At 38.7% G+C, this 25980-nt stretch overlaps 2 protein-coding genes and 1 long non-coding RNA gene across 6 annotated transcripts; 1 reads left to right on the plus strand and 2 right to left on the minus strand.

The window, feature by feature from the left end:
- Nucleotides 1-564: 564 nt before the first annotated feature.
- Nucleotides 565-2714, minus strand: LOC147496478 (tRNase Z TRZ3, mitochondrial-like). The gene is given in 4 exon segments (XM_086559481.1): nt 565-966; nt 1491-1981; nt 1984-2018; nt 2147-2714. Coding segments are annotated over 4 exon segments (969 nt in total). The 5' UTR covers nt 2287-2714; the 3' UTR covers nt 565-663.
- A 2921-nt stretch (nt 2715-5635) lies between these two features.
- On the plus strand, nt 5636-11801 carry LOC147496479 (uncharacterized). 4 transcript variants are annotated; one of them, XM_086559478.1, is made up of 8 exons: nt 5636-5971; nt 6055-6686; nt 6760-7047; nt 7142-7241; nt 8062-8163; nt 8657-8759; nt 8849-8893; nt 8988-9108. In XM_086559478.1, exons 1-6 carry the CDS (start codon nt 5726-5728, stop codon nt 8705-8707), a joined length of 1419 nt encoding a protein of 472 aa, XP_086415604.1. In that variant the 5' UTR covers nt 5636-5725; the 3' UTR covers nt 8708-8759; nt 8849-8893; nt 8988-9108. The 4 variants fall into 4 exon arrangements, 3 of the variants coding, with proteins under 3 accessions (XP_086415604.1, XP_086415605.1, XP_086415606.1); XM_086559479.1 differs by lacking the exons at nt 8849-8893; nt 8988-9108 and adding an exon at nt 7336-7941 and having other exon boundaries at nt 8657-8690; XM_086559480.1 differs by lacking the exons at nt 7142-7241; nt 8849-8893; nt 8988-9108 and having other exon boundaries at nt 8657-8701.
- An 11762-nt stretch (nt 11802-23563) lies between these two features.
- LOC147496480 (uncharacterized) lies at nt 23564-24290 on the minus strand. Its single transcript, XR_015194799.1, has 3 exons — nt 23977-24290; nt 23730-23871; nt 23564-23610 (listed from the first exon to the last, which is right to left on the minus strand). It is a non-coding gene; the product is annotated as an uncharacterized LOC147496480 (long non-coding RNA).
- Nucleotides 24291-25980: the final 1690 nt, after the last annotated feature.

The raw sequence follows: 25980 nt of genomic DNA on the forward strand, positions 1-25980 counted from the left end.
CCATTTTTTGTGAAAAATATTGGTGCACCCAAAAACTGAAAGCTTAGAAAATTAATGTCTACCAATGAATCCCACAAGAAGATCGAAGTTAACAATTCATCTATGAATGTCTGTTTGATCACTAAGGTGATCATAAGAAGAAACTAATTTCAAGAGTTCAGCAATTAAATAATTTCCAGTCCTGACTGTAAGAGGTGTAGATCAACAATGAGATGCTCATCTAAATAACATAATGATTAAGCTGTTGCTAATCACTCAGATACAACACATGCACTTTTTATTCACTTTTAACTTTTTAAGGATATACTTATACACATATAGTTGAACTTAAATATGACCAGGAGCACATGGGGCTTAGAATTCCCAGGACCATAAACAGAACAAGTGGGTCAAAAAACTTCAATATAGTGGGTAAAAAAAACTCCTAACCCGGTCTCAATCTTTAACCCGCCCTCGGCCCTATAATAGGCCCAGAACAAAAACCAAATTTTCTATTAGCCCGATGGCCGGCCCTCAACAAATGAGGGGTAACTTGTGGGGTTTCAAAGGCCCATTTGACAGCACTATGGCAATAGATAACTATGTGGTTTCAAAGACTTAGGGAAACCAGAATTTTTCTTTTCTTTCACTTCACATTGAAGGTTGCATATGCTTTTGTCACAACTAAGAACATTCAGTGTCATCAGATTCATAGGCTATTATCTCCTTTCTAAAGAGAAATTTGAGGAATGGAAGAACTTTTGGAAGCACCGGTAGGTCTGCTATGTTGATGCTCATGAAGTCAAAAGCAATACATGTTTTGTGCATGTAGGTCTCATCAAAAACTGGGATCTTTGGGTACCTCTTGCTGAAGTGAGTAAGGATGATTCTATATGCATCAGCAGAATCTCCCACTTCAATGGCTTCTTTTGTTGTGTTGTGTTTCTTCTTAATGGCATCCTTCACCATGCCATCCTCAAAGGTTGCCTGCAAAACAACAAACAAAAAGAGGGTATTTAACGCTTTCTGACTTTTATCTAGCAATAAAAATAGACATTAAACCACAAAACAGAGCATTAAACTTGGAATTTGGAATTCTAGGCACAAATCTCATACGCCTATGTGTACATTTCGAGGTTGCAAATTTAGGCACATCCACCCAATCATTCCTAAGCACGAGACGTCTAAATTTCCAAACTTTAGTTTCTTCAATACTAGGAGAACTGTATTGTCTTAACCTTTTCAATATATATACATCTTATCAGTAAGCAATTCCTCAATTACTAAGATGCTTTTGATATCGCTACTAAAGTTATACACACACATGAGGCCATGATAAATCAAGGCCTGCATATGATTACCTTCTGATCGCAACACTACAAAACACCACTCATAAAAGAATTTGTCCTCGTTGCAGAGAATGACAGTTATCTGGCTCCACGACAGAGAAAGGCTAATTGCTAATGAGATTAGAAAAAACAACAGTATAAGTTTTTCATTTAATAACTTGCCTCGTGTATGAGAACTGTTGCTCCACGAGCAGCTTCTATTAGTTCCGAACAGGGCCTTGTGTCACCTGAGTAAACGAGCTTCCATCCTGGTATGATTTTTCCTGTGGTATTACTTCTCTCTGCAGCCTTCACAACTAACCCAAATGCCTGGGGACAATGCAGAACAGGAATGCTGACCAATACCTCCAAACTCGCTTCTTCCAGCACTTTCTTTAAATTCTTCAGACTTTGAAGATGTGTGTTAGTGTTTACTGTATCACTGCGTAGCTCCAAAGAGTTTTCAAGAGCAGTCAAATGACAGTCTAGAAACTGCATGTCTAGATCTTCGAGTCTTTGATAACAATCCAAGATATCTTTCAACTGCATTGGCCCAATAACAAACAAGTGAAACAACGGTTCATGAGGAACCACCCTTAACAATTCGCACCGCCAAGCAAGAATTCTTGTTAGACCTGTGTGATGATCAGCATGAATATGAGAAATCCAGACACTAAACTTCTCACAACATCATCCGCACTTGCACCGTATCTGTTCTCAGAGAAAATTAATATATTTATCTTTTAGCTTAACATAAAGTATATAAATCATTTATTTTATTGAGTTGCTATACAATAATGGTATGAAAAAAGTGCACATTCTAGGAACAAGGATGTTACCTTCTTTTTAGCTGTCCGAGGGTTCCTTCCCCACAATCCAAGAGTAAACCACCTTTCGAAAAAAGATTCACCAAAATGGAACTAACATTGCGATACTGGGATGGTTGGGATGAACCTGTTCCAAGAAAGACAATCTCCATGTCTTCTCTTGATATATTCTCCAAGGAACTTGGAAGTGGACATTCAAATTTCCCTTCACTTGTGTTGGAACATTTTAGACCAAGGGTCCCCTCACTAGAATTTCTTTTATTTTGAACCCTCAAATTTGTTTTTGGTAAGGAAGAATTCCCATCAATCAATGGCTCCTCGACTGTAACTACATCTTCCTGCTTTGGTTCTCTTTCAGTATCCGTGGACTCATTCCATAAGTTTTGGACTTGTGCCACAGAATCTACAATCTCAGGAATCTCTGATATGAGTTCATTAACAATCTCTTTCTGAGTTAACGAGTTCAGAATACCAGATCTGTTCAGCCCAAGCTGTCTGTAAAGAAGTAGCTGGAACTACGATGCAAAATTGAAAGAAATACTACAATTAGGAAAGAATATTGATGTGACAAGAATATAAATATAAGCACTACTTATTCCTATTCGGATTCGGATCAACGACGAGATAACACGGTTACAGAGATGATCTCTGTACCCGGTTGTAGAGATCTCGAGTCCTATTCGAGACCGGTTCCTCTATAACCGGGTACAGAGATTGATCTCTGTACCACACGCACACATCTCATATCTCGGCGCACACACACATCTCGGAGCACACACACAGGTATTGAGGCACACACACACATCTCGGATTCGGATCAACGGTGAGATAACACGGTTACAGAGATGATCTCTGTACCCGGTTGTAGAGATCTCAAGTCCTATTCCTAAGACCATAAAGGTCTCCATCACTAAAAGACGTGTCAAAATAACGTAACTCATAGACAATCTTGAGTGGTGAAACATTTTGCCAAACTGAAATGGTTTATTTCTTCTTAGCCAATTTTTCAAACAAATTAGGCATGATGTAGCAGCATCCACTACACCAGATTTAAAAAGAAAAGACAAAGCTACCAACACTTTTGTTTTGTCTTTTTATGAGTACGCCCACTACGTGTCGTTGAACTCCTCTAAACGTCGGATCACATTATCACAGCCCATAGAAAATAACCTGTTTCGTTCTCTCTCACCAAAATAAGAAAAAACCACTCTCAAAATCACTCTCAAAAACCACTCTCAAAATCTTCATAATATTTGATCGATCCTCAAATCGCTATCTTCAGCAAATCTACAATCTCTTTAGGTAATTTCAATTATTTCTTTATCAAATATACAATCTCTTTATCAGATCTAAGCGATTTCGTTTAGATTTTAACGTTTTTTTAAAGATTAATTCATATAATCTTTAAACATGTAATCAAGTTCGAAATGAGTGATTCATTGATTTATTAGATTCGGTCAAATTGAATGGCGGAGGAGTATTTGTATTTACGTAAATGATATCATAATTAGATGAATTGATTGAACTATAATCATGTTTTTCCTAAGATGTCGGTTGGCGCATATTGTCGGGAATATATAATTAGTTAGTGTTGTATATGCTAAAGTTAGAACGATAATGTAATGGGATATTCTTTATTTTGGGTAAAAACAGATAATGAATAATATTGGAGTGTAAAATCAGGAATTACAACAAATGTCATTTGCAACAGTGTTGGAGTTATGAATTTTCGTCTTCTTCAGATTGTGTGTATTCAGAATGCCACTCTTACCTTTGTCACCCCCTGGAATTACGTATATCTGTTTTTAATTAATTATTTTTTGTAATATCGTGTTTTTTTTCAAGTAATCACTTTCACTTGTTTACATGGTTTAAAGAACATTCAATTGCTATTTAGCTCATTGAAGTCCATAAACCGATAAACGTAAAGATCTTCTTTATCAAAATAATACCGATGGTTTTAGAAATTTCAGATTTCTATGATCATATGTCATCTCATCACAACTCACAACCAATCTGATCTTAGCAACAAATTGCTAAGAACATCCAAATGGAATCTAAACTGATTGTCATTGACAATCTACCGCTCTCGTATGGGTTAAAGTCCCAGGCCTCCTTCTTGAATATTGGGAGGTTGTCATACTAATTGGCAGTGGGATTACAGGATGAACATTGGGTTGTCCTATAAGAGTTGTGTCAATACCAATGCCTAAAAGAAAGTTTCACTAGAGTAGATTTCACAAAATAGACAGTACTTTCATGTCTTCAGTTTATGATTTTCAATTGGCAGTAGCATCTCATTCTCAATTTGACACAATCCTATATGGTTCTTATAGTTCTGTTCTGCTCTGCTCATTGTCCATCAGCTTCAAAAATCTTTTGTTCCAGTACCCCTATTATTTCCAAATTACAATCCATGGAGCACCATTTCCTCATTTGTGACAGCTAGGAGAACTTTCAGTAATTACTATTTATGTAGCTTAGTCTTCTTTCCTAATGAAGAGGCCATTAGATATCTTTGCTGGAAAACGAATGAAAATTGATCGGGTTAATGGTCGAACAATAATATTTCTCAACGCTCCCCACCCCTGCATTCTCTCCAACAAACAAGTGTTCTTGAAACGAAAATGAAAATTTTGAATTGGGCCTCTTCATTAGGTTGCATGGACAGAAATAAACAGGTTGCTAATATTGGTGCCGAGTGTAATATAATAACCTTAGCAAGATGAGTGATACATGAACTTATGAACGCCCTTTCTTCACTATTTCATACTAACACTTCCCATCTATGACTTGCTATATACTAACAAGCAACTCTGTGAAGATCTGCATGATTGCTGTTGATCTTACAGACAAGAAAAAGGCTAAACTCGTACCAGCAAAAGTCTTGAGATACTTCCCATTAATACCTAGGTTACAAAGATTGTATAGGTAAGGCTTTGGCTTCAATACTTGTACGTTATCGCATTTACTTCTTACCCTTTGAATCAATCAGTTTTTAATGAAATATATGTATATATATTTTTTTAGTGTTCCATGGATTGCGGAGAACATGACATGGCATTCGAGGGCTGTGGTTGACGAAAATAGAGTGAGACATCCGGTTGACTCTCTCAATTGGAGCACGTTTGATGCAAAGTGGCGAGAATTTTACGTTGAGCCACGCAATGTTAAATCTGGACTTCATGCGATGGATGGATTTAACCCATTTTCTCTCATTCTAATAGTTCTTATTCATGTTGGCCCGTTATGATTGTTCCATATAATCTCCGCCATCTCTTTGTATGGTTAAACAGTTTATTATGTTGTCCATGTTGATACACGGAAAAGTAGTCCAAGGAAAGACATTGATGTCTATTTGCAACCCCTAATCTCCGAAAGTTGAATGAGTTGTGGTCTCACAGGCACCAAAACATACGACTCTCATAGTAACACCACATTTACTATGAAAGCAGTTTTGTTGTGGGCCATACATGATTTTCCCTGCGTCGCATGTTATCGAGTTGTAAGACCGGTGGAAATTATGGTTGTCCTCCATGCGGCGAAAAGACATATTCAATTAGATTAAAACATGGGAATAAGAATGCATATATGGGCACTAGGAGATTTCTTCCAGAAGATCATCCTTTTAGGCGACAAAAAAGACCATTTGATGGGAAGGAAGAACATGGGGAAACTCCAAGAAGATTGAGTGGCTCTGAGGTAAAAAGCAAAGTGGAAAGTTTTGAAACGGTCTATGGAAAGGTAGCACGAAAGAAAGGGAAAAAAAATGTTAATGATGAGGGCGTGACTGCATGGTCGAAAAGATCAAAACTCTTTGACTTGCCGTATTGGGAGGTAACTTAATTTTCCATTTCTTAATTTGGTTTCTTGTACATCATTATACATCATTGTAATTTGTGTGTTTTTGTGATTAACAGTTCTTGCTTAGTGCTCACAATGTGGATGTAATGCATGTGGAGAAAAATGTAGCCGAGAACCTTATTGCGACAATTTTGGAAATGGACAAGAGCAAGGATGGTTTGCAAGCACGCTTAGACTTGAAGGAGATGAATATAAAGCAACACTTGTGGCCAAAAGAAGTGGGAAATAAGTTGTTCCTACCAAAGGCTGATTTTACTTTATCCCAATCTGAAAAAAAATTGTTCTTTGAGACCTTAGCCACATTAAAGGTACCTATAGGATATAGTTCCAATTGGAAGCAACGGGTGAGCAAGGAAGATTTTCAATTAAAAGGCTTGAAGTCGCATGATTATCATGTAATGATGCAACAACTTTTGCCGTTATTACTCATGCATTGCTTTAAAGAACATAAGCAATTCGCGGTAGCAATCCGACAATTGTCAACATTTTTCAACATCCTTTGCTCCAAAGAAATATACCTCGATGAGCTTGAAGCTGCTAGACAAAGAGTGATTGAAGCGTTGTGCGTTTTTGAGAAGTATTTTCCTCCTTCATTCTTTGTCATCATGATGCATCTTGTTGTGCATTTGGCGGAAGAGGTAGAACTTTGTGGACCTGTTTGGTGTCGGTGGATGTATGTTTTCGAACGGTAAGTTTTATGAGTGAGCTATCTATATTTTTGTTATTCGATATGAGTAATATATGTTGTTAATTTGTACTAGGATGATGAGAGACTACAAGAGGTATGTAAAGAATCCAACACATCCTGAAGGTTGTATTGCTGAGCGTTACGTTGTTGAGGAATCAATAATGTATTGTATGGAGCATATGCCTGATGGTTCAAAGGGAAGCTACAAGCGAGGTAAAGAGAGATTCATGGATGACACAGGAGAGCTGACAAATGAGAAACCTCTCAATAAGAAAGGTGTATATAGATTGAGTAATGTGCAATACGAACAAGTACGTAGATGGGTGTTGCAATGCTCAAAACTTTCTATTCCATGGCAAAAGTAAGTCTACTCTTGTCATGTTTATAATGTTGTATATGAGACCGTGAAACTATAAAGACCTATTTAACTTGTCTCTTGTGTCATTTCATTGTAGGAAATACCAAATATACTTGCAAGGATTTAAACCGAGTGGTCGTAAGAGAAAAGGCAACACCGAAACACCAATGAGTTTTATTCCTTGGTTAAGGGAACAAGTATAGTTTCAGTACCTTAGTAATCACTTAGAGTAACACGTAGGATCATGTAGTTCTTGCATAATAATATTAGCTTTTGTGGATTTTTTGACAGTTACAAAATGAAGAGGTTTCTCCCATCAAGAGACTTGCTGATGGTCCCAACTTCCAAACGATTTCGTATAACACATACTAAGCCAATGGATATGTGTTTTCTATTGTTGAATGGGACACTAACAAGACAACTTAGAATTCTGGAATTAAAATGAATGCGATGACTAACTTTCGTGCAAGTGCAAAGGATAAGAAGCTCGTGTCTGATGATACTACTTATTATGGGCTCATTAGACAAATTCTCGAACTCGACTACTTTGATTTTACTATAATTGTTTTTTGTTGTGATTGGGTTCGTGTGGAAGATAAAGTGAATGGATGTTACACTGATCCGGATATTAATTTAACATTCGTGGATTTGAGCAAGTTTAAAGGAAGTTCGAAGATTGTAGATTAGCCATTTATTCTTGCCTCACAAGCATCACAGGTTTTTTATTGCAAAGACCTAACAAGGAGTGGTTGGAATGTCGTGTTACATGCTCCAAAGAGAATGACTAGAGACATGGATGCGTATGAAAACCCTTTAGTTTTTGAATCAAGATTGTAACAAGACACTTTTGAGTTCATTAGTGTAAGAAGATAAATGATTGATGTTCACTGATATTAGGTAATATCTAAGTCAGGTGGCTTAACTAATACTGTCTTATAATGTCCATCTTAGTACAATGTCTTGACATGTTATTGATGATATACTTAAATCTGATTGCACGTATGACATTATTTGCAGGTCAAGCATAGTGTTTTCCTTCCAGCTGTGTTGGGGTTTCTGCTAAGTGTGTATTCGTTGAAATCCATAGGATCGGATATGTCGGGACAGGAGAGCACAGAGGTACTTTCTTTTAAATACGTAAAATTTCAGTTTGATCGGTCATGGCCATCACACTTTTGATATTGGTTGCTGGGGATAAGTAGAGACTGCTGCCAAAGTAGGGGAATCAATGGGGGAGGTAGAGACTGCTGCCAAAGTTGAGGTCTGGGAAATGCTCCTTGAGTTCTGGCCATTTCACAGTTAACTTGTGTAGAAACTTCAAGCGGAACATTCTGAGATTGATACTGGTCAATCTCAGAATCTCGCAAAGTCAGGGTTGTATGTTGTTGCATTCTGGTACTGTATGTACACCATTCCCTTGTAGTCCACTGGGGTCTCAAAGGAGGCTCTGAACCAGTTGATACCAAACAAGCTGTAGTCACGATGTCTTCATAGTAAATGAACCAGTTGAACTAATGACTTGTAGTTAATGAATTTTGAGGTTCTTTTAAATACGTAAAATTTTAGTTTGTTAATGGTTGCTGCCTAATAGTCTATCTTTTATCCTATTAAGAGCTCAAAGCAAGCGGAAAAGAGGGCTAGGAAGACAATGTTATCAATGTGAGGGTTGTGATGGCTAGAGATCTCAACGGGTGGCATACATATTTCTGATTCAGGTACAAAGTTTAAATCTAATGAAGGGTTGGCAATTATAGGCACTCTATTTACTCAATACTAAGTTAAGCTAGTCCTTTTATACTTGCAGACTCGAGGCCTTCCTTAGTATCCCGTTTTTTTGAGCATCTTGGGGGTAGGGATTTCCTTGCAACACAAATAAGAAAAACATTATAATCTATTAAATGTATTGCACCTGTATCTGATATCATAACTTTTCTTGATTCCAGGATCATCATCTAGTGATTCCCAAGTTTCTGGAGGTGGAGGTTCTTGTGGTACATATAGTATTTGTTTAGTAATTTTATTTGTTGATAGTTATTCTTTTATATATTCCCACGAATTGATTGACATATTTTTGCCTTTTCCGTAATTTTATTTTTATTTTATAGTCTCTTCAAAGGGAAAGAAGAAAGTTGAATTTGACTCTGACGAACAGCCTGTTGGAGACGGTTCAAAAGAATTTTCTAGTTTGCTTGGTGGGACAACAAAGACACATTGTCCTATCTCTTATGAGAGTTTCAAAAATGTGCCTAGTCCAACAAAAAACATAATATGGAGTAGCGTTGTGGTTAGTCTTCTGCTCTTATCCATTATGGTTCCTCTCTCTTTTTTTAGTGTGAGTCATGCATGGCTTTAAAGACCTTGGATATCTAGTGTAGTGCTGGATACAATTATTTTATCTTAAATGCTGAAACCAGCCCTTTACTCTTAGACTAATTATCACACCTCATGTCTGTTGGTAACTGCTTGTACGTACACACCAAATATGTGGATATTAGTACCTATCATTTCTACATCTATTTTGTTGGTATACATCTATTATTACTGCTTGTGTAACACCTACGACTTAAGGAAGGTCTATTATTCTACACTAGGGTTTGATAGGTTTTCCCTTGTGTTTTATTCTCCTGCAACAGAAAACTTACATTGCTTATTCTTAGAGAATCAGTAGAGTTTGTTACAAATATAGCTCAGACACAGTTGTACACGCATGAAACACAGGGTTTAGAGTTAGTGTCATAGCACTCGAATTGTCACCCTACAAAGATTGGTGGATTTGACGATACATTTTTAACAAGGTCCTTAGCCATGTCATTTCTGCAGATCTATACTCGCTTCTATAGAGGATCTTGATACGACAGGTTCTTTGCTTCTTTGAACCGAAAAGAATCATAAACCACTGGTTGACCTTCTACCATCACGGACACCACCCCGGTCGGCACCAAAGATATGCAATGACTTTGTCTTTGTCCTTTCTTTAACCTTATACCAAGTGAGACAACCCTTTAAATATCTCGGAAATTCTCTTAACAAAATTGCAAGATGTGTGCTTCTTAGTTGATGCATGAACCGACAAACTTGATTTATCATGAACCTAAGATCACGCTTATCCAAATATTATATTGGAGTGTTCCTACAAGAGATTTGTTGGATCTCTTAGAAGTTCACACGTTGTGGGTTGTCTAATTTCAAACTTGTGGAGCATGGTGTTGAACATTTTTAGCTCCTTCTATGTTTACTTTCTGGGTACTTCCAAAGGCATATTTGGATTGTGTTAAGAACATTTCTTCTTCATGTTTAGAAACCTATGATCCCAAAAAACGATATAAAGTCTCTAAATCTTTCATGGCTAACTTTGTACTGAGTTCTTCAATGAGTGAGTTATAGAAAGACATTTAGCATCCAGTCACTATAATATCATTACATAAACGAGAAATTCTGTCATATAATTTCAAATTTAAAGATTTCTGATAATGTTACTCCTCATAAGTTGTTTAAAGATTAAAACCACCTATTCGGTTATGTTTCAGCATCAAAACACCTCATTCTATTAAAAATAACAAACTTCCATCATCACCTACTTTTCCTCATTCTCTCCCTTTCTTTCTTTTTTTTCATTGAGGCTTAAGCCCTCAAGCGCCTCTGAGGCTCGCCTCAATTCTCACCAAGGGAGAGAGCCTTGATGCGTTTTTTTGTGTTTATTAGATAAGGATAATTTGTGTTTGTATGGTATGCGAATGAGAGTTGGGAAGTAATATTTAATATCTCTAATCCATCCAAGTACACCAAATGAGAGAAACATCTCTACATGAGAGTATGAGACATTACTAGAGTAGCTGTGTTTTCGACCATTGCTATATGTTCTCTATTCAGATAACCAGCAGGCTCAAGCCTTACAAGTAGATGGAAACACACAAGACATAGCTACTAAAGAGCTCAACTAGAACAAAATGTATCGCCTCTGCTGCTGCAGTTCTACTTTAGAACAACATAACCTCCTCCGACGACAATTTTTCACTATATCTGAAAACAAATTATCCATTTGAATAACTCTGAGAGTACTTCTTTTAACTGGGTGTTGTGGTTTCTGAGAGTACTTCTTTTACACTTTCTTCTTGATCAAGTTGTGGTAGTAGTACTGATTGATCTCAAGTAGTTTCTTTGATATGTTGAAGAGTACAATCTGTGGCTAATTATGAACTGCAAATGGGCTGCATTCAATTCTTTCCATCCTTGTCTGGTCTACCAATTGCTTTACCATAATAAAAAGTACTAGTAACATTTATGGGCTTCCTTGTTGCATGTAAACTATTTTGATTCTTATGGACTTTTTGGTTCAGTGGAAAATTTTATTGGATGAAAATTGTGATAGGACTTAATTTTTACTAGAATATTGTTTGTTAAGTGCAAAAAGACTTAAATAAAGCAATTGGGGGGTTGAGGTTAGTTTGTATCTGTCATGTTTTGTATGTTGATAGTATTTGTTGTCACTAGTGTTTTGTTCTTTCAGTCTCAGACATTTAAAGAGTTCTGTTTTTAAAGAAACATCTTATTATCTGTTTTAGGTTCTACTGAGTTTCCATTAATGAATACACAACAAGAGGTGGGAAGTCGAGGATGGAGAATTCCACCAAGATCTGATGTATCTTAAAAGCAATTGGTACTAGAAGAATACACTATTTTTTGTTTTGTTTCTATGGATGGATATCCTGAACTTTTTAGGAACTTAGTACCATTTAATGACTAAATGTTTTGGTTGAGTTTTCTGTTTTGAGTTTTGGTTGAGTTTCTATGGATGGAATATCCTCAACAAGTAAATAGGCTTTGTCTATTACTGCACACTTCAAAAGGCATAAGTATCTGTTTATTACTGATGCTATTAATGCTACAGAACTGTAGGGGCATTTTTTGGCCCTGATTCATCCTTTTTTAAAAAATAAATGAAAAAAAAAACACACTTGTCAAGTGTTGTAGAAAAAAAAAGACTGCAAAAAAAAACGGGTCACCATACGACACCTAAAAGTGTATTTTTTTTGGAAAAACGACATCCAAAAGTGTCTTTTTCCAACATATATGGTGTAGTGATCAAAAAATGTTTTGTAGCTTCTTGGGAGTTGACCTTTTAAAATTCAGTAACAGCTCTACGTGTGGGTCAAACATAAACACAAAACCAGTGTACAGCATCAGGAATGACCACCCACAAATATCCCACTCCATAATAAATATTTCAATAAATAAATTAGATATCAGAAGTGTATGGTTATGTGTAAAGAAAAACGATGTTTTCTCATTCTGGTGTGAATGGCGCGACCCACGCTCCATTTACACTTAGGCAAGGCGTGACCTGCACTCATGCTTTGGCGACCTCCAGTGATTTAAGCGCGACCCGCGCTCCACCTTATTTCAGCACGAATTTGCTCTTTTTCGGAAGTTTCCTTAAAAAGTATAAATATAGGTTTTTTCTATAGAAACCTAACTTTTCCAAAACCAAGAAAGAGAGATTATAAGAGAGCAATTCTTTGTGAGTTGAGTGTTCATTCTTTGTGAGTGGATTGAGAGACTTATAATCTGTTACTCCGGACATCTAGTAAAGCTTGAAACTCGCAGTGTGAAAGTAGGCAAATTGCCGAACCACGATATATCTCGTCTTGTGGTTTGTTCTTCTTTTACATTAATTATTTTACTTTATATGCTTGTTATTTGATATTGAGAAGTGTTGGGATAGTGTTTGGAGGGTGTTGAAGTCTTGTCTAGTAAGAATGATTGATCCTTGTGTAGGATTGATCTATTGTAATAGGTAACGTTGTTTCAGCAGTGTTATATTCACAACAATTAGTATCATAGCGTAGGTTTACGACCTAGGATTTTGAGTTTAGTGTTCGAAATTTGTGTAGACAAGGTGTTCGATTAAATTCCGAAGTGAAATTATTTTTGGGTTATTGTGTGTAACTTGAAAGATAGCTCCCAAGATATCAAACGCAATGTTTGAAGTAGAGAAGTTTAATGGGAAGAATAACTTTGGGATTTGGCAAGTCCAAGTAAAGGACATCCTCATCCAACATGGTTTGCACAAGGCTTTAAAGGGGATTAAATCTAAGGCGGCGAATATGAGTAATGATGATTGTTTTGGCAGTAACCTGTTTCAACACAACGAGAGCAATGATAAATAACGCACTAAGAAACAGAGGAATTTGATGTTGGGGGAGATGAAACTGAACCAAATAATGGCTGCCTACGTACCCAAGATCTATTCTCTATGGACCAAGTTTCAACGTAGTTCCTTATTGTGAGAGAGAATGTTTTTTATGAATTGGTAGAGACTGAGTCCTAAGAGGACTATGTTTGTTTGTCCAAAGAATTCTTATCTCTTTGAACACTTATCCTTATATTTTAGAATAATGAACCTGGACATATTTATAAATAGACCAGTTATTAGGTGTAGCAAGGATTAAGCCCTTGGACTTAATTGAACTGGGCTGGATCCGTGGGCTTAAATAAGCCACAAAGTGGGGGTCTATACATCGCCCTCTCTTTGGTGGATGGGCAAAGCCCATGTGGCAAAGAAGTTAATATAGAAAAAAGAATGGAAGAACATCGATTTAAAAGAAAAAAAATAAAATAGAATAAATGTTACCAAGTATGAGTGTGTGTAATCTCATTGTCAAAAGCGATAGTAGGCGATGACATGAGACTAAAATTATTGGCGGAAGTAATTGGCGAAAATTTATTGGCGGATATATTTAGTGGAAATAATTGGCGAAAATTAGTGGCGGAAATAATTGGCGAAATGGCGAAAGTTATTGGCGGAAGTAATTGGTGAAAATTAGTGGCGGAAATAATTGGCGAAAATTATTGGCGGAAGGGCGAAAATTATTGGTGGAAATTATTGGCGGAAGTAATTGGTGAAAATAATTGGCGGAAGTCTTAACTTAAGAGATTGTGTGAGGTTGGCTTTAAGCATATGGGATTTGGCCGGTTGAATGGGATGTAAGTAGTTTGCCCAAAAATAGAGTAACAATAGGACTACTAAAAAGGCTGGAGTGATAAATTAAACTAATAAAATAAAAAAGGAATTGTAATTGGTATTGATACGGATGATTGATATGACTGGCTAAAAGCTTTGGGTAATATAATATCTGTTTTGGGACTTGCTTATTGAGTTGGGACTTCTTATTGAGCTAGTCATCATATATAGATATGAATAAAAGATTGGCAATGTGAATACCTAAAAGCTTTGGTGAATAGGAGGGCCGGCCTTGATCTATTTTTGTTTTTTCTGGTTTTAGAAAGAGAGTAGACCGGCATATATATGGACCGCTCCTTTATCCTTTACATCATTCTCTCGCTCACCTCTCTCTAATTTTTTCTATTATAAAAAAAGAAAATAAAATAAAAACATGCTGTTTGAAAATAGTATAGGTTCATTCTCTATTTTCGTGAAGCTGGTAGGCTTAGGACCTTAACGAAATAGTCTTGCGATTTCACTTTTTGAAAAAGGTGAAGAGCAAACATAGTAGTATAAGGAAACAAATAAAATAAAGTTTCTGAGTTTGTTCCAATGGGGAGTAGAGTCCCATTGCTAGAGGGAAACAGACTTACAGTTCTAATCCAATTCAAACAAAAGAGTTCATCATTATAAATAACGAGGTAGGACACACATGGATAAAACATATTGAAGGAAAGAAAAAATGACAGGAAAGCGAGATTAAGTAATATGATATAATAAATTAGAAGCGAGAATTTGATACGATAATGGTGAGAATTCAACTTCAATGAAGATGGACCAAAACAAAAGGTACTCTATACATACGAGGTCAACCAAGGAAGACTTCAATAACGAAGATGAAGAAACGGTTTGCATTACAAGAATTCAATGTGGACAGTGTGAAAAGTGTTTTACAAAAAACCAAAGAAGATGAAGTAGTAGCAACATGGCACCAATTATCATATGGTTTGAAATTTCCCTTAGATAATATTGTTGCAAGGATCTTAGAATGGTGGCATGTTACACCTGCACAGATGTCAGTTCCATTTTGGTTAATAGTCTCAAGGATGCGAAGATTACAATTACGAAGATTTGGGTGTCAAGAGCTTTACGCAATTGCAAGGCCTCGTGTCACTTCGAAAGACAATTTCATAATGCTCGGCGTGCACTTTAAAAATAGAAGGGAGAGGTTTAGTGGTATTCCAGATAGCTACAAGCATTGGGAAGATTATCTGTATCGCATAAGAGGGAAGTGGAACACGACAGGAAGGGACATTCCAAACAATTTTACTAGTAAGTAACTGTATTGTGTTTACGTATAGGTGATACTATGTTTGTGTTTGGAAAGGAAGATTTTGCAATAACTTAATTACTAATTGTGTTTCTGTTGTTGGTGGTATTTGTAAAGGAAAATCCGCCGATTGATATGGTAGACATGGATAGCAAAACACAGGATAACTTAAAATTTTACTTCCATGGGAAAATACCATCTGAAGTATTTGACCTAAGTTTCCCAGATGATATTGTAGACTTCCTATGTGAGGTGGAGGAAAAGGCGGAAAAAGAGGATGAGAGTGAAGGGCAAGAGAGTGAAGAAGAAAGTGATGAGGGAGAAGAAGAAGGAAGTGTTGAAGGAGAGGATGAAGATAAGAGTTGTAAAGTTGTAGGAAGAAAAATAATAAAAAAGGTGTGGAGAAAAAGCGAACTAAAGAATTTGAAGTTATGAGTGGACAATTAATTAGACAAAATAAGATCAAAGACCAAAACAATATTATTAGGAATAAACGAATAATCGTAGAAGATGAAGATAGTAATAGTGATACAGAGGAATGGGTGAATACTTCAAAAAAGAGGAGAACATTAAGAAGAAAAGATTATGAGTTACCGTTGAAGGACGACGGTGAAACCTATAAATTTTTAGAAGATGATTATGGGAGAGAAGAGAGCATAAAAGAAAAGGAGAAAACTGTGGCTAAAAATTTAGAGAAGAAAGACGATATTGTACAGGTTGGAGTTGGCATTTTAGCACTAAAGGAAAATCACAAAACGCAAGGTGAATCCAACAATTTAATCCAAGTGACAACTAGCATGCAACGAGAGAAAAGAAACGAGGTAAATTGTTTGTTCTATTTGTTTATTTATTTAACTGTAACATGCGTTTTAAGGTTATGCATGTTAATGTTTCAGGTAGTGAGAATAATGGAAGAATTAAATGAGATGGAAGAACAGGAGCGAACGCCACTGTAAGGACCAAAGAATTAGAAGATTTGAAAGACCAGGTGAAAACGCAGGAAGAAGAAAACGAAAAAATGACTGCAAAAGTGTTATTAAGTGCTGCTAAGAAAGAGAATGTGAAAAATAAGAAATTGTTAACACAAGCTTCCCTTGAGATAGGAAATAAGGAGATGGAGAGGATGCAAGCAATTATGCAAAAGGCAGATGTTCTGGAAGAGAATGAAGAGAGAAAGAAGACCTATAATAAATTATATCTAATATATATGGAGATTGTTAAAGTTGCTCCGAAAGGTGTGCCTTTTCTAGAGGGAACTTAATAGACAGTTGATTTTGAAATAAATGTAGTAAAAATACTACCAACCTTAAATGATCATGCATTGTCGGCAATAACTTGATAATAATATATCATCTCGTTTTTTATCTTGCGTGCTGTGCTGTATGTTGATACGTAGTATGGATAGAAAAATATGATAGGGATATAACGAGGGGAATGCAGACGCCCCCAATATAAAATCCATTGGAGAAAGTGTGATTGAAAGGCAAAGGGGCCATGATCGTCCTCAATGAATGTAGCTATTCAGGCGTCAAAATAGTTGTACCGAACGTGAGGCAAGGCCTGACAACTTTCCGAGTTTCCACACTAGGGACCAAACTAAAACACAACATCGTTGCCTTAGTAGTGGATTTTGCACGGATATTGTAATTTGGGAGTATTGCAATACTTGTACCGAGCAAGAATAACCATCTTATTGACTCGGATTTCCTTCAAGTATGCATGAATGCGACTGACTTGGACCGAAGAAGGCATAATATGGATGACCTCTCTGGAATTAAAGTCAATGAATGACATTGTTGAAAGGAAGAGTACAGAAAAATAGAGTAATGTAAAATGACAACCAAACATATGAGAATGGAAATTGAATGTCTTTATTGATGGATAAAATAGAACGAACTACATAGATGGATAGATTTGTTATTGATGGAGTAAACACAAAAATGCAAAAGATTTCCTAACGATAAAACTTGCGAAGGTGGTAAGCATTCCATGGTTTCTCTATCATTCTTCCAGAAACATTACGGAGGAAATATGACCCCTTAGATGCTGGACGATCTATGATGTAGGGTCCTTGCCAATTTTCTCCGAACTTTCCCGATTCTATAAGCTTTGGGTTTAAACAAACAGACGCCCCCGGTTGAGCCTATGTGGAGGATGACACTTGCCATTATCTCTTACAAGAGTTGGAGATTTTAGGGGTACACACATTCGGGTCCGCCTGGAGACTGTCTTTTTCTTTGCGTGTAACCAGCATATCTAAGTCGGTAGCTTGTCTGGGATCGTGGTCTTCCCTCTAGTTGCTTCTGTGACACCTTCCTTCCCAATCGGATCAGACCTGTTTAGGATGGCGATTTTCCTCTAGTCAACGAGATCGGCCTTCCCTGTCACGTCGGTCTCGTTTGGGATATTGTTCTTCTTTATATTTTCTTCCGTGACACCTTCTTTCCCTGTCTGGGATGACAATTTTTCTCAAATCTGCGAGGTCGGCCTTCCCTGTTAGGTCGGTCTGGCCTGGGATTATGGTCTTCCTTATACTTTCTTCCGTGGCACCTTCTTTCTCAGCCTGTCTAGGATGGTGATTTTCCTCAAATCTGCGAGGTCGGCCTTCCCTGTCAGGTCTGTCCGGTCTAGGACGATGGTCTTCTTTATAGTTTTTTCTGTGATGATATTTTTTTGTTAGGTCAGACCTATTTGGGATGGCAATTTTCCTCAAATCAGCAAGGTCGGCCTTCCTTGTCAGGTCGGACCTGTCTAGGATGTCGGTCTTCCCTGTCAGGTCAAACCTGTTTGGGATGACATTTTTTCATAACTTATCAAGTACATTTCCTTGACCATCAAATTTTAAATTTTGACATCCCTTGACTCTATCGTTAAGTTCTTTTGCAATCAACTATTTCAATTGTTGTTCCATCAGAGTTAAAGTATTTGCTCAAACAGATAGATGCCCCCGGTTGTGCTCATGTGGAAAGAAGGATACCTTCCATTGTCTCTTATTGAAGTTAGAGATCTTTGGCGGTAAGCACGATTAGCTCCGACTGGTGATTGTCTTTCTCTATCCCTGTAACCAGCCTGCCTAGACCGGTAGTCACCCTTGGCAGGGCGGTCGGTATAATTATACCGCTCTTCCATGTTTGGTTGCTCTTGTCTGCGGTGCCTGCCTTCCCAATCATGTCAGACATATCTCGGATGGCGGTCTTCCCTGAAATTGATTCTCTGAGGTAAATCTTCCCTTTGAGATCGGACATGTCTAGGGTAGTAGTTATCCCTGTTAATCCGATTCTCCCCATAAGTTCGGGTAATATGGTCATTACTCTTAGAGCGTGCACTGGTTGATTGTGCTTGAGAAATAACACCTTGTGGTGGCGCTGCTACAGTTGGATGTTGAGAATTGATCCTACCACTAGGAGCAACTCGATTGTTCAACGGTTCTTGCATTGGCCGACTTGAATTTTGAGGGTTGCGATTCCTATTGGCAGGAGGAATATGTTGACTATTTGGTCTGCTTTTTGTGCTTACCATCTTGATTGTTTCACATGATAATGGATTCAAAAAACCCACAAACGCGAATTATTATGTTTTGGCAAAGAACTTCACCACACAACGAGCAATGGTAAAGAACGCACTAAGAAACAGAGGAATTTGATGTTGGGGGAGATAAAACTAAACCAAATAATGGCTGCCTACGTATCCAAGATCTATTATCTAGGGATCAAGTTTCAACGTAGTTCCTTATTGTGAAAGAGAATGTTTTTTATGAATTGGTAAAGATTGAGTCCTAAGATGACTGTGTTTATCCTTTGAACATTTATCCTTATATTTTAGAATAATGAACCTGGACATTTCATAAATAGACCAGTTATTAGGTGTAGCTAGGATTAAACCCTTTGGCTTAATTGAACTGGGCTAGATCCATGGGCTTAATAAGCCACAAAGTGGGGGTCTATACAATGATTGGGAAGAGTTCGATCTTCAGGCTTGTTCATCAATCCGGTTATGTCTTGCTAATGAGGTCATGTATAATGTGATGGGAGAATACCGCTGCCGGTATTTGGCTCAAACTAGAGTCTATGTATATGACCAAGAGCATGATGAACAAGATGTACCTTAAGAAGCGTTTTTATCGGTACATGATGGTCGATGGTTCAACGATGCAAAAGCACGTTAGTGAGTTCCATCGATGTCTAGCGGATTATTTGAATGTTGGTATGAAGATGGATGATGAGGATCAAGCGGAATGTTTAATATTCTCCTTGCCAAAAAGCTATGAGCATCTAATGAATACATTTATGAACAGAGAAGTCGTCGATCTTGACGAAGTTCAGAGTGCACTTCTTTCTTATGAGTTAATGAAGAAGACACGTGTAGAGAATAACATTGATATAGGTCAGGGGTTAGTGGCAAGAGGAAATTCATATGAACAGAATTCTACAAGTAATGAGAATTCTAGGTCCAAGTTAAAGAAGCATTTAAAACATGTACAATGCTACAATTGCAATAAAAAGGGACATTACGTAAGTAATTGTCCTCACCCGAAGAAAGAGAACAAGAGAGATGGTCAGAAAAAAGGTAAGGCAAAAATTGAGGCAAGTCTTCAGGCTCTAAAGAAGATGAGTTCAGTCTCTGTGTGTCCACACAAGACTATATGATCGAAAGGTGGATTCTTGATTCCGGATGTTCTTATCATATGTGCCCAAATAGAAAGTGGTTTACTTCTTATGAGAGCATTGATGGTGGTTCCATTTTGATGGGTAATGACATTGCTTGTAAGACGGTAGGAATTGGAACTATATGGGTCAAGATATATGATGGTGTAGTGAGGACTTTAACCGATGTGAGACATGTTTCTGAGCTAAAGAAAAGTCTTATTTCTCTTGGTACCTTGGATTACAAAGGCCACAAGTTTGTGGGCGAAGGTGGAGTCCTAAATATTGTTAATGGCTCTTTAGTTGTTATGAAGGGTCAAAAACATGGAACCTCGTATACTCTGATAGGTAGTACGGTGATAGATGATGTAGCAGTGGGTGCATGTAGTAATGATTCTGAGTGCACTAAGATATGGCATATGCATTTAGGGCATATGAATGAAAAGGGTTTGTCTGAGTTGTGCAAGCAAGGGTTCTTGAAGAATTTGAAGAAGCCAAGTATGGGGTTCTGTGAGCATTGCGTCTATGGGAAGCAGTGCAGAGTCAAGTTCAAGTCAAGCAAGCACACGATAACAGGCATCCTTGACTATATGCATACGGATGTTTGAGGACCCTCCAGGGTGGCTTCAAAGGGAGGTAACCGCTACTATGTCTCATTCATTGATGATCATACTCGTTATGTGTGGGTGTATATGATGAAATCGAAAGATGAAGTGTTTGAGACATTTAAGAAGTGGAAGGCAAGGGTTGAGATAGCACAGATAGGAAGGTAAAGACATTATGGTCTGACAATGGTATTGAGTATACCTATGGACCTTTCCAAGAGTTTTGTGCGCAACAGGGAATTGCTAGACACTGGACAGTCAGTGGCATGCCACATCAAAATGGAATGGCAGAGAGGATGAATAGAACCTTGCTTGAAAGAGCGAGATGTTTGTTGTCTAATGCCAGTCTGGGCAAAGAGTATTGGGCAGATGCAGTGTCCATGGCGTGTTACCTGTACAATGGTGAGTCTATAGAAGTTTAAGCTACTGAGCTTGAGTTGTCTGATGCAGCAGATGACTGGTTAGATCATGATGAGGTACCAAATCATGGAACCACACAGCAACAGAAAGAAGAGCAAGAGCATTCACAACTTGTAGTGGCTGACCCTAGGCCAAAGAGACAAGTTAAAGAAGTGCAAAAGTATGGGCACGAGAAGCCGGTGAAACACTATGGTTAAGTGGATTTAGTAGCATATACACTGAATATCAAAGATGATAAGCCAGATAGCTTCAAGGAAGCTGTTAGAGATGTTCATTACAGAGATTGGTTGGTAGCTATGCAAGCAGAGATGGAATCTCTTGATAAAAATCACACATGGGACCTAGTTTTATTGCCAAAGGGCAAAAGGACAATCGGCAGTAAATGGGTGTTTAGAAAGAAGAGGTCTTTCCTGAGTCCGATAGTACTGGGTACAAGGCAAGAGTGGTAGCAAAGGGTTTTTCACAGAAGGAAAGAGTCGACTACAATAAGGTATTTTCCCCTGTGGTCAAATATACGTCCATTCGTGTGTTATTGAGTTTAGTTGCTCACTTCGACTTGGAGTTAGAGCAACTTGATGTGAAAACTGCTTTCCTGCATGGGGACTTGGAGGAAGAGATCTATATGAGACAACCTGAAGGGTTTGTCGTTGCTGAGAAAGAAGATCATGTATACAAATTGAATCGGTCACTGTACGGGTTAAAGCAATCTCCCAGGCAATGGTACAAGCGCTTTGACACATTCATGATGCAACATGAGTACACCCGAAGTAAGTATGATTGTTGTGTTTACTTCCGTAGGCTTCGTGGTAATGACTTCATCTATCTTTTGCTTTATGTGGATGACATGCTTATTGTTTCCAAAAGCATGGTGGAGATAGAAAAGTTGAAATCTCAACTTAGCTCTGAGTTTAAGATGAAAGACTTAGGTGGAGCCAAGAAGATACTGGGCATGGAGATTGATAGAGATAGGCAGAATCGACGGATAGTTGTATCTCAGAAGAAATACCTTCAGAAAGTACTTTCGCATTTTGGTATGGAGAATTCAAAGTCGGTTTCTACACCTTTGGCTGGGCATTTTAGGCTTTCAGCTAAGTTCTCTCCTAGTTCGGTGGAGGAACAAAAACATATGGCATATGTTCCTTATGCTAATGCAATGGGCAGTTTGATGTATACTATGGTGTGCACACGCCCAGACATTTCACAGGCAGTTATTGTTGTAAGCAGGTATATGGCTAATCCTGGGAAGCAGCATTGGGAGGCGGTTAAATGGGTATTACGGTACTTGAAGGGTACCTTGGATGTAGGATTAGTTTATGGTGGAGGCACTTGTTATGTTAGTGGATATGTGGATTCAGATTATGCAGGTGATCTAGATAGACAACGATCGACTACTGGTTATGTGTTTATGATGCATGGTGCACCGGTTAGTTGGAGATTTATGCTACAGGCTACAGTTGCTCTATCTACTACTGAGGCAGTGACAGAGGCAGTGAAAGAGGCATTATGGCTTCGAGGTCTTCTGGATGATATGGGCATTGAGAAGAATAGTGTTGCTTTGACATTGTGATAGTCAGAGTGCTATTCATTTGGCGAAAAATTAGGTTCATCATGCTTGGACCAAGCATATTAATGTCCGTTATCACTTTATACTGGATGTCATTGAGGATGGTGATGTAGTACTTGAGAAAGTGGACACCCATGACAATCCTGCTAATATGCTGACTAAGGTTGTCACTAGAGTTAAGTTCCAACAGTGTTTGGACTTGCTCCAAATCTTACATGATTAATAGAGCCTTTTGTGGGCGGATGGACTGCGAGTTTCTGGATGGATGTGTTCTTGTTGGATGTGTTCAGCTCGGTTTTATGTGTTAAAACCTCACCGAGGTGGAGAATTGTAGAGAAAAACGATGTTTTCTCATTCTGGTGTGAAGGGCACGACCCGCGCTCTATTAACACCTGGGCAAGGCGCGACCCGCGCTCATGCTTTGGCAACCTCCAGTGATTTAAGTGCGACCCACGCTCAACTTTGTCTGGTCGAGGGCGCGACCGGCGCAGACACCTTATTTCAGCACGAATTTGCCCTTTTTCGAAAGTTTCCTGAAAAAGTATAAATATAGGTTTTTTCTGAAGAAACCTAACTTTTCCAAAACCAAGAAAGAGAGAGATTATAAGAGAGCAATTCTTTGTGAGTGGATTGAGAGACTTGTAATCTGTTACTCCGGACATCTAGTAAAGCTTGGAACTCGCAGTGTGGAAGTAGGCAAATTGCTGAACCACGATATATCTCGTCTTGTGGTTTGTTCTTCTTTTACATTAATTGTTTTACTTTATATGCTTGTTATTTGATATTGAGAAGTGTTGGGATATTGCTTGGAGGGTGTTGAAGCCTTGTCTAGTAAGAAGGATTGATCCTTGTGTAGGATTGATCTATTATAGTGGGTAACGTTGTTTCTGCAGTGTTATATTTACAACATTATGAGATATGATGCCTTGGTATCATTTTACTAGTGGTCTTCGTAAAGTATGGTTATGAGATGAACCAAGGACAAGCTTAAATAATTCTTCACGAACTACATACCTTCAGAAGATTCTCACCAGTATCTCCCAAAGCTTTTGTCCAGAATCCTGAATAATAAAAGTTAACTACTCAATTGCCAGTCGTTTCATACAAACAAGTGACTCCTAAGAAAAATGAGCACAATAAGTAATCATTTCGTCTCAAAGGCAAGATTTAACTAACAAACCTCACTCAAACCATATGGCTCTCGCACATAAAGGTGTTGAAGAGACAAAAATCCTGAAGCCGGAAAGAACTGAGGACACAAATAATTAAGTCGTGCGGCAACTCTAGCACTGGCTTTTAGAATCGGAATTTTCATATTCTTTCTGCAGAAACGTAAAAGGGTTAGAAAAACTACCACATGAAATCAAAAAGTTAACGAGCATGTAGGAATGCCCTCCATATAACATCCAGCAAGAACAGGCCTTTACATTTCATATCCAGCCATAATATGCTGCGCCCCACCAAATCGTTTCATCCACTTATGGTACGTAACGGTCCTTGTGACCAAGGATGGACTCAAGTGAATAATACAATCCACAAACTTAGCCCTATCTGTAGGGGAGCGATATCCTCATAGAGCATCGCACACGCGAGGAGCATAAGCGAACTGAAGACATCGACCTACAAAACCGACCTGCGAATAGCGCCCTGGTAAGCACACGTGTGCACAGCATAGGAGAACCCAAGGCGACCTCCAAGATCGACCTGCGAGCAGCTCCCTTCGAGTAGGTGGTGCGAACGAAGATATCTCAAGATTTAACACTTTGCCGATCTGAGCGCCGGATAGAAACACACCCCACCAAATGTAATCATTGCCAAAATCTTATTTGTATTTCTCACCACCGGGAAATAGGGACGACCGCACCTACCCCCAATCAGAACACGACTTATACTAAAACCAACCCAACACTCATTCGCGATCTCCACCCTACATTTGTACAAAAGAGTACACGTGTCCGAAGGATATCCACTCCCGGAAGCCTATAAATACCACCTACTGGAACTACGTCAGACCTGATTCTTCTCTCCCCAAAGAAAAGGAAAAACGAGAGAAGATACGTAGGCAGCTCGCTCCTGAGCGACCTCGGTCACACCCAAAATCCAAACCCTTCCCATCCTTTTCTACTGTAATTAGGAGAAGATCAAAACGCTCCTTTACATTGGCGCCGTCTGTGGTTTCGATTACTTGAGAGCCACTTTAAACCAGTTCATCCATCTCTAACTCTCAAGCCCACGAAGCATGGTTAGCCTAGAAGATCAAGTCCAGCACCTTGCCCACCAGTTGGGAATAACGAATGAGAGCATTTCCTTGCTCAGGGAGGAAAATGCTACTTTACGTGCTCAGGTGGATAGTTACCAGCAACAACAAGTCGGCAACGGAGCAGAGAACAGCATCAATGACGTTAATCAACAGATTAATGAGTTATCCCAAAGGATTGGCCAGAACGCGCGCAGAAGGATTCGACACAGATTGTGCACAAGATGCTTAAGACGTATCGCGCATCTCCGTTCACCGCAGAGGTCCTCAATAAACCCTCTCCACAAGACTTTATCCAGCCACGCTTTCCCATGTACGACGGCAGCACGTGCCCTGGTCAGCATGTGGCTCGCTATATTCAGAGTTTGGCACTTTACAGCTCACCAGAGTTTGATCATCTCCACTGCAGATTATTTCCAGCCAGCCTCAAGGATGGCGCTCTCGATTGGTTCTTTTCACTGGAATCTGATTCTATAAAAACCTTCGAACAGCTTACTGATTTGTTCGCCAGCCAGTACGTCCACAACAGGCGGAAGAAGGCAGATCTTGATTCTTTGTTTCAGTTATCATTCAAGGAGGACGAAACTATTCGTGAATTCCTAGGACGGTTCAAGGCCGAACTGTTGTGCATGGAAAGTGGCTTGAAAGAATCTTTCGCCACACTGGCCTTTTCCAATGCTTGCCGAGTGCGAAACACCGACCTCTCCAGGTCGTTGATGAAGGAACGCCCAGAGACACTGTCCGAGCTCTACGCTCGCGTGGACAAGTACATCAAGTTGCAGGAAACTTTAAAACTCCACGGCTTAGAAGAGAACCAGGAGGTCGCAAGCCTCAGATCGTACCCCACGGGCCAAGAAGCGCCAGTCGCTTTGCACCAACAAAGCTCGCATTACGATCGACAACAACAAGAGAGTTCGCTGTCCCCGACATCGTTCCCCCACCACATCTTGGACAAGATTAAACGCGCCTCATTTTTCCGGCCGGCGTCGGGCAGCCCGATGCGATCGACTGGCAAGCCATTTTGTGCATTTCACAAAGCGAAGTGCCATGAAACTGATGCATGCTGGGGGCTCAAGCATTATCTCCAGGACCTTGTGGAAGCTGGTCATATCAAACAATACACTTTCGCATTTCCTCGATGGCGACTGCGTCCTGGCGACGATGGCTCGTCAGG

Source organism: Coptis chinensis, chromosome 5 (assembly GCF_015680905.1).
Source record: "Coptis chinensis isolate HL-2020 chromosome 5, ASM1568090v1, whole genome shotgun sequence".
NCBI lineage: Eukaryota > Viridiplantae > Streptophyta > Magnoliopsida > Ranunculales > Ranunculaceae > Coptis > Coptis chinensis.

Bases quoted from the DNA above. Each gene is read 5' to 3' on its own strand.
- LOC147496479 (XM_086559478.1), top strand. From the start codon at position 5,726: ATGGGCACTAGGAGATTTCTTCCAGAAGATCATCCTTTTAGGCGACAA. The intron at 5,972-6,054 runs GTAACTTAATTT...TGTGATTAACAG, and splicing joins TTGACTTGCCGTATTGGGAG to TTCTTGCTTAGTGCTCACAA. The intron at 7,242-8,061 runs GTATAGTTTCAG...CATTATTTGCAG, and splicing joins TTCCTTGGTTAAGGGAACAA to GTCAAGCATAGTGTTTTCCT.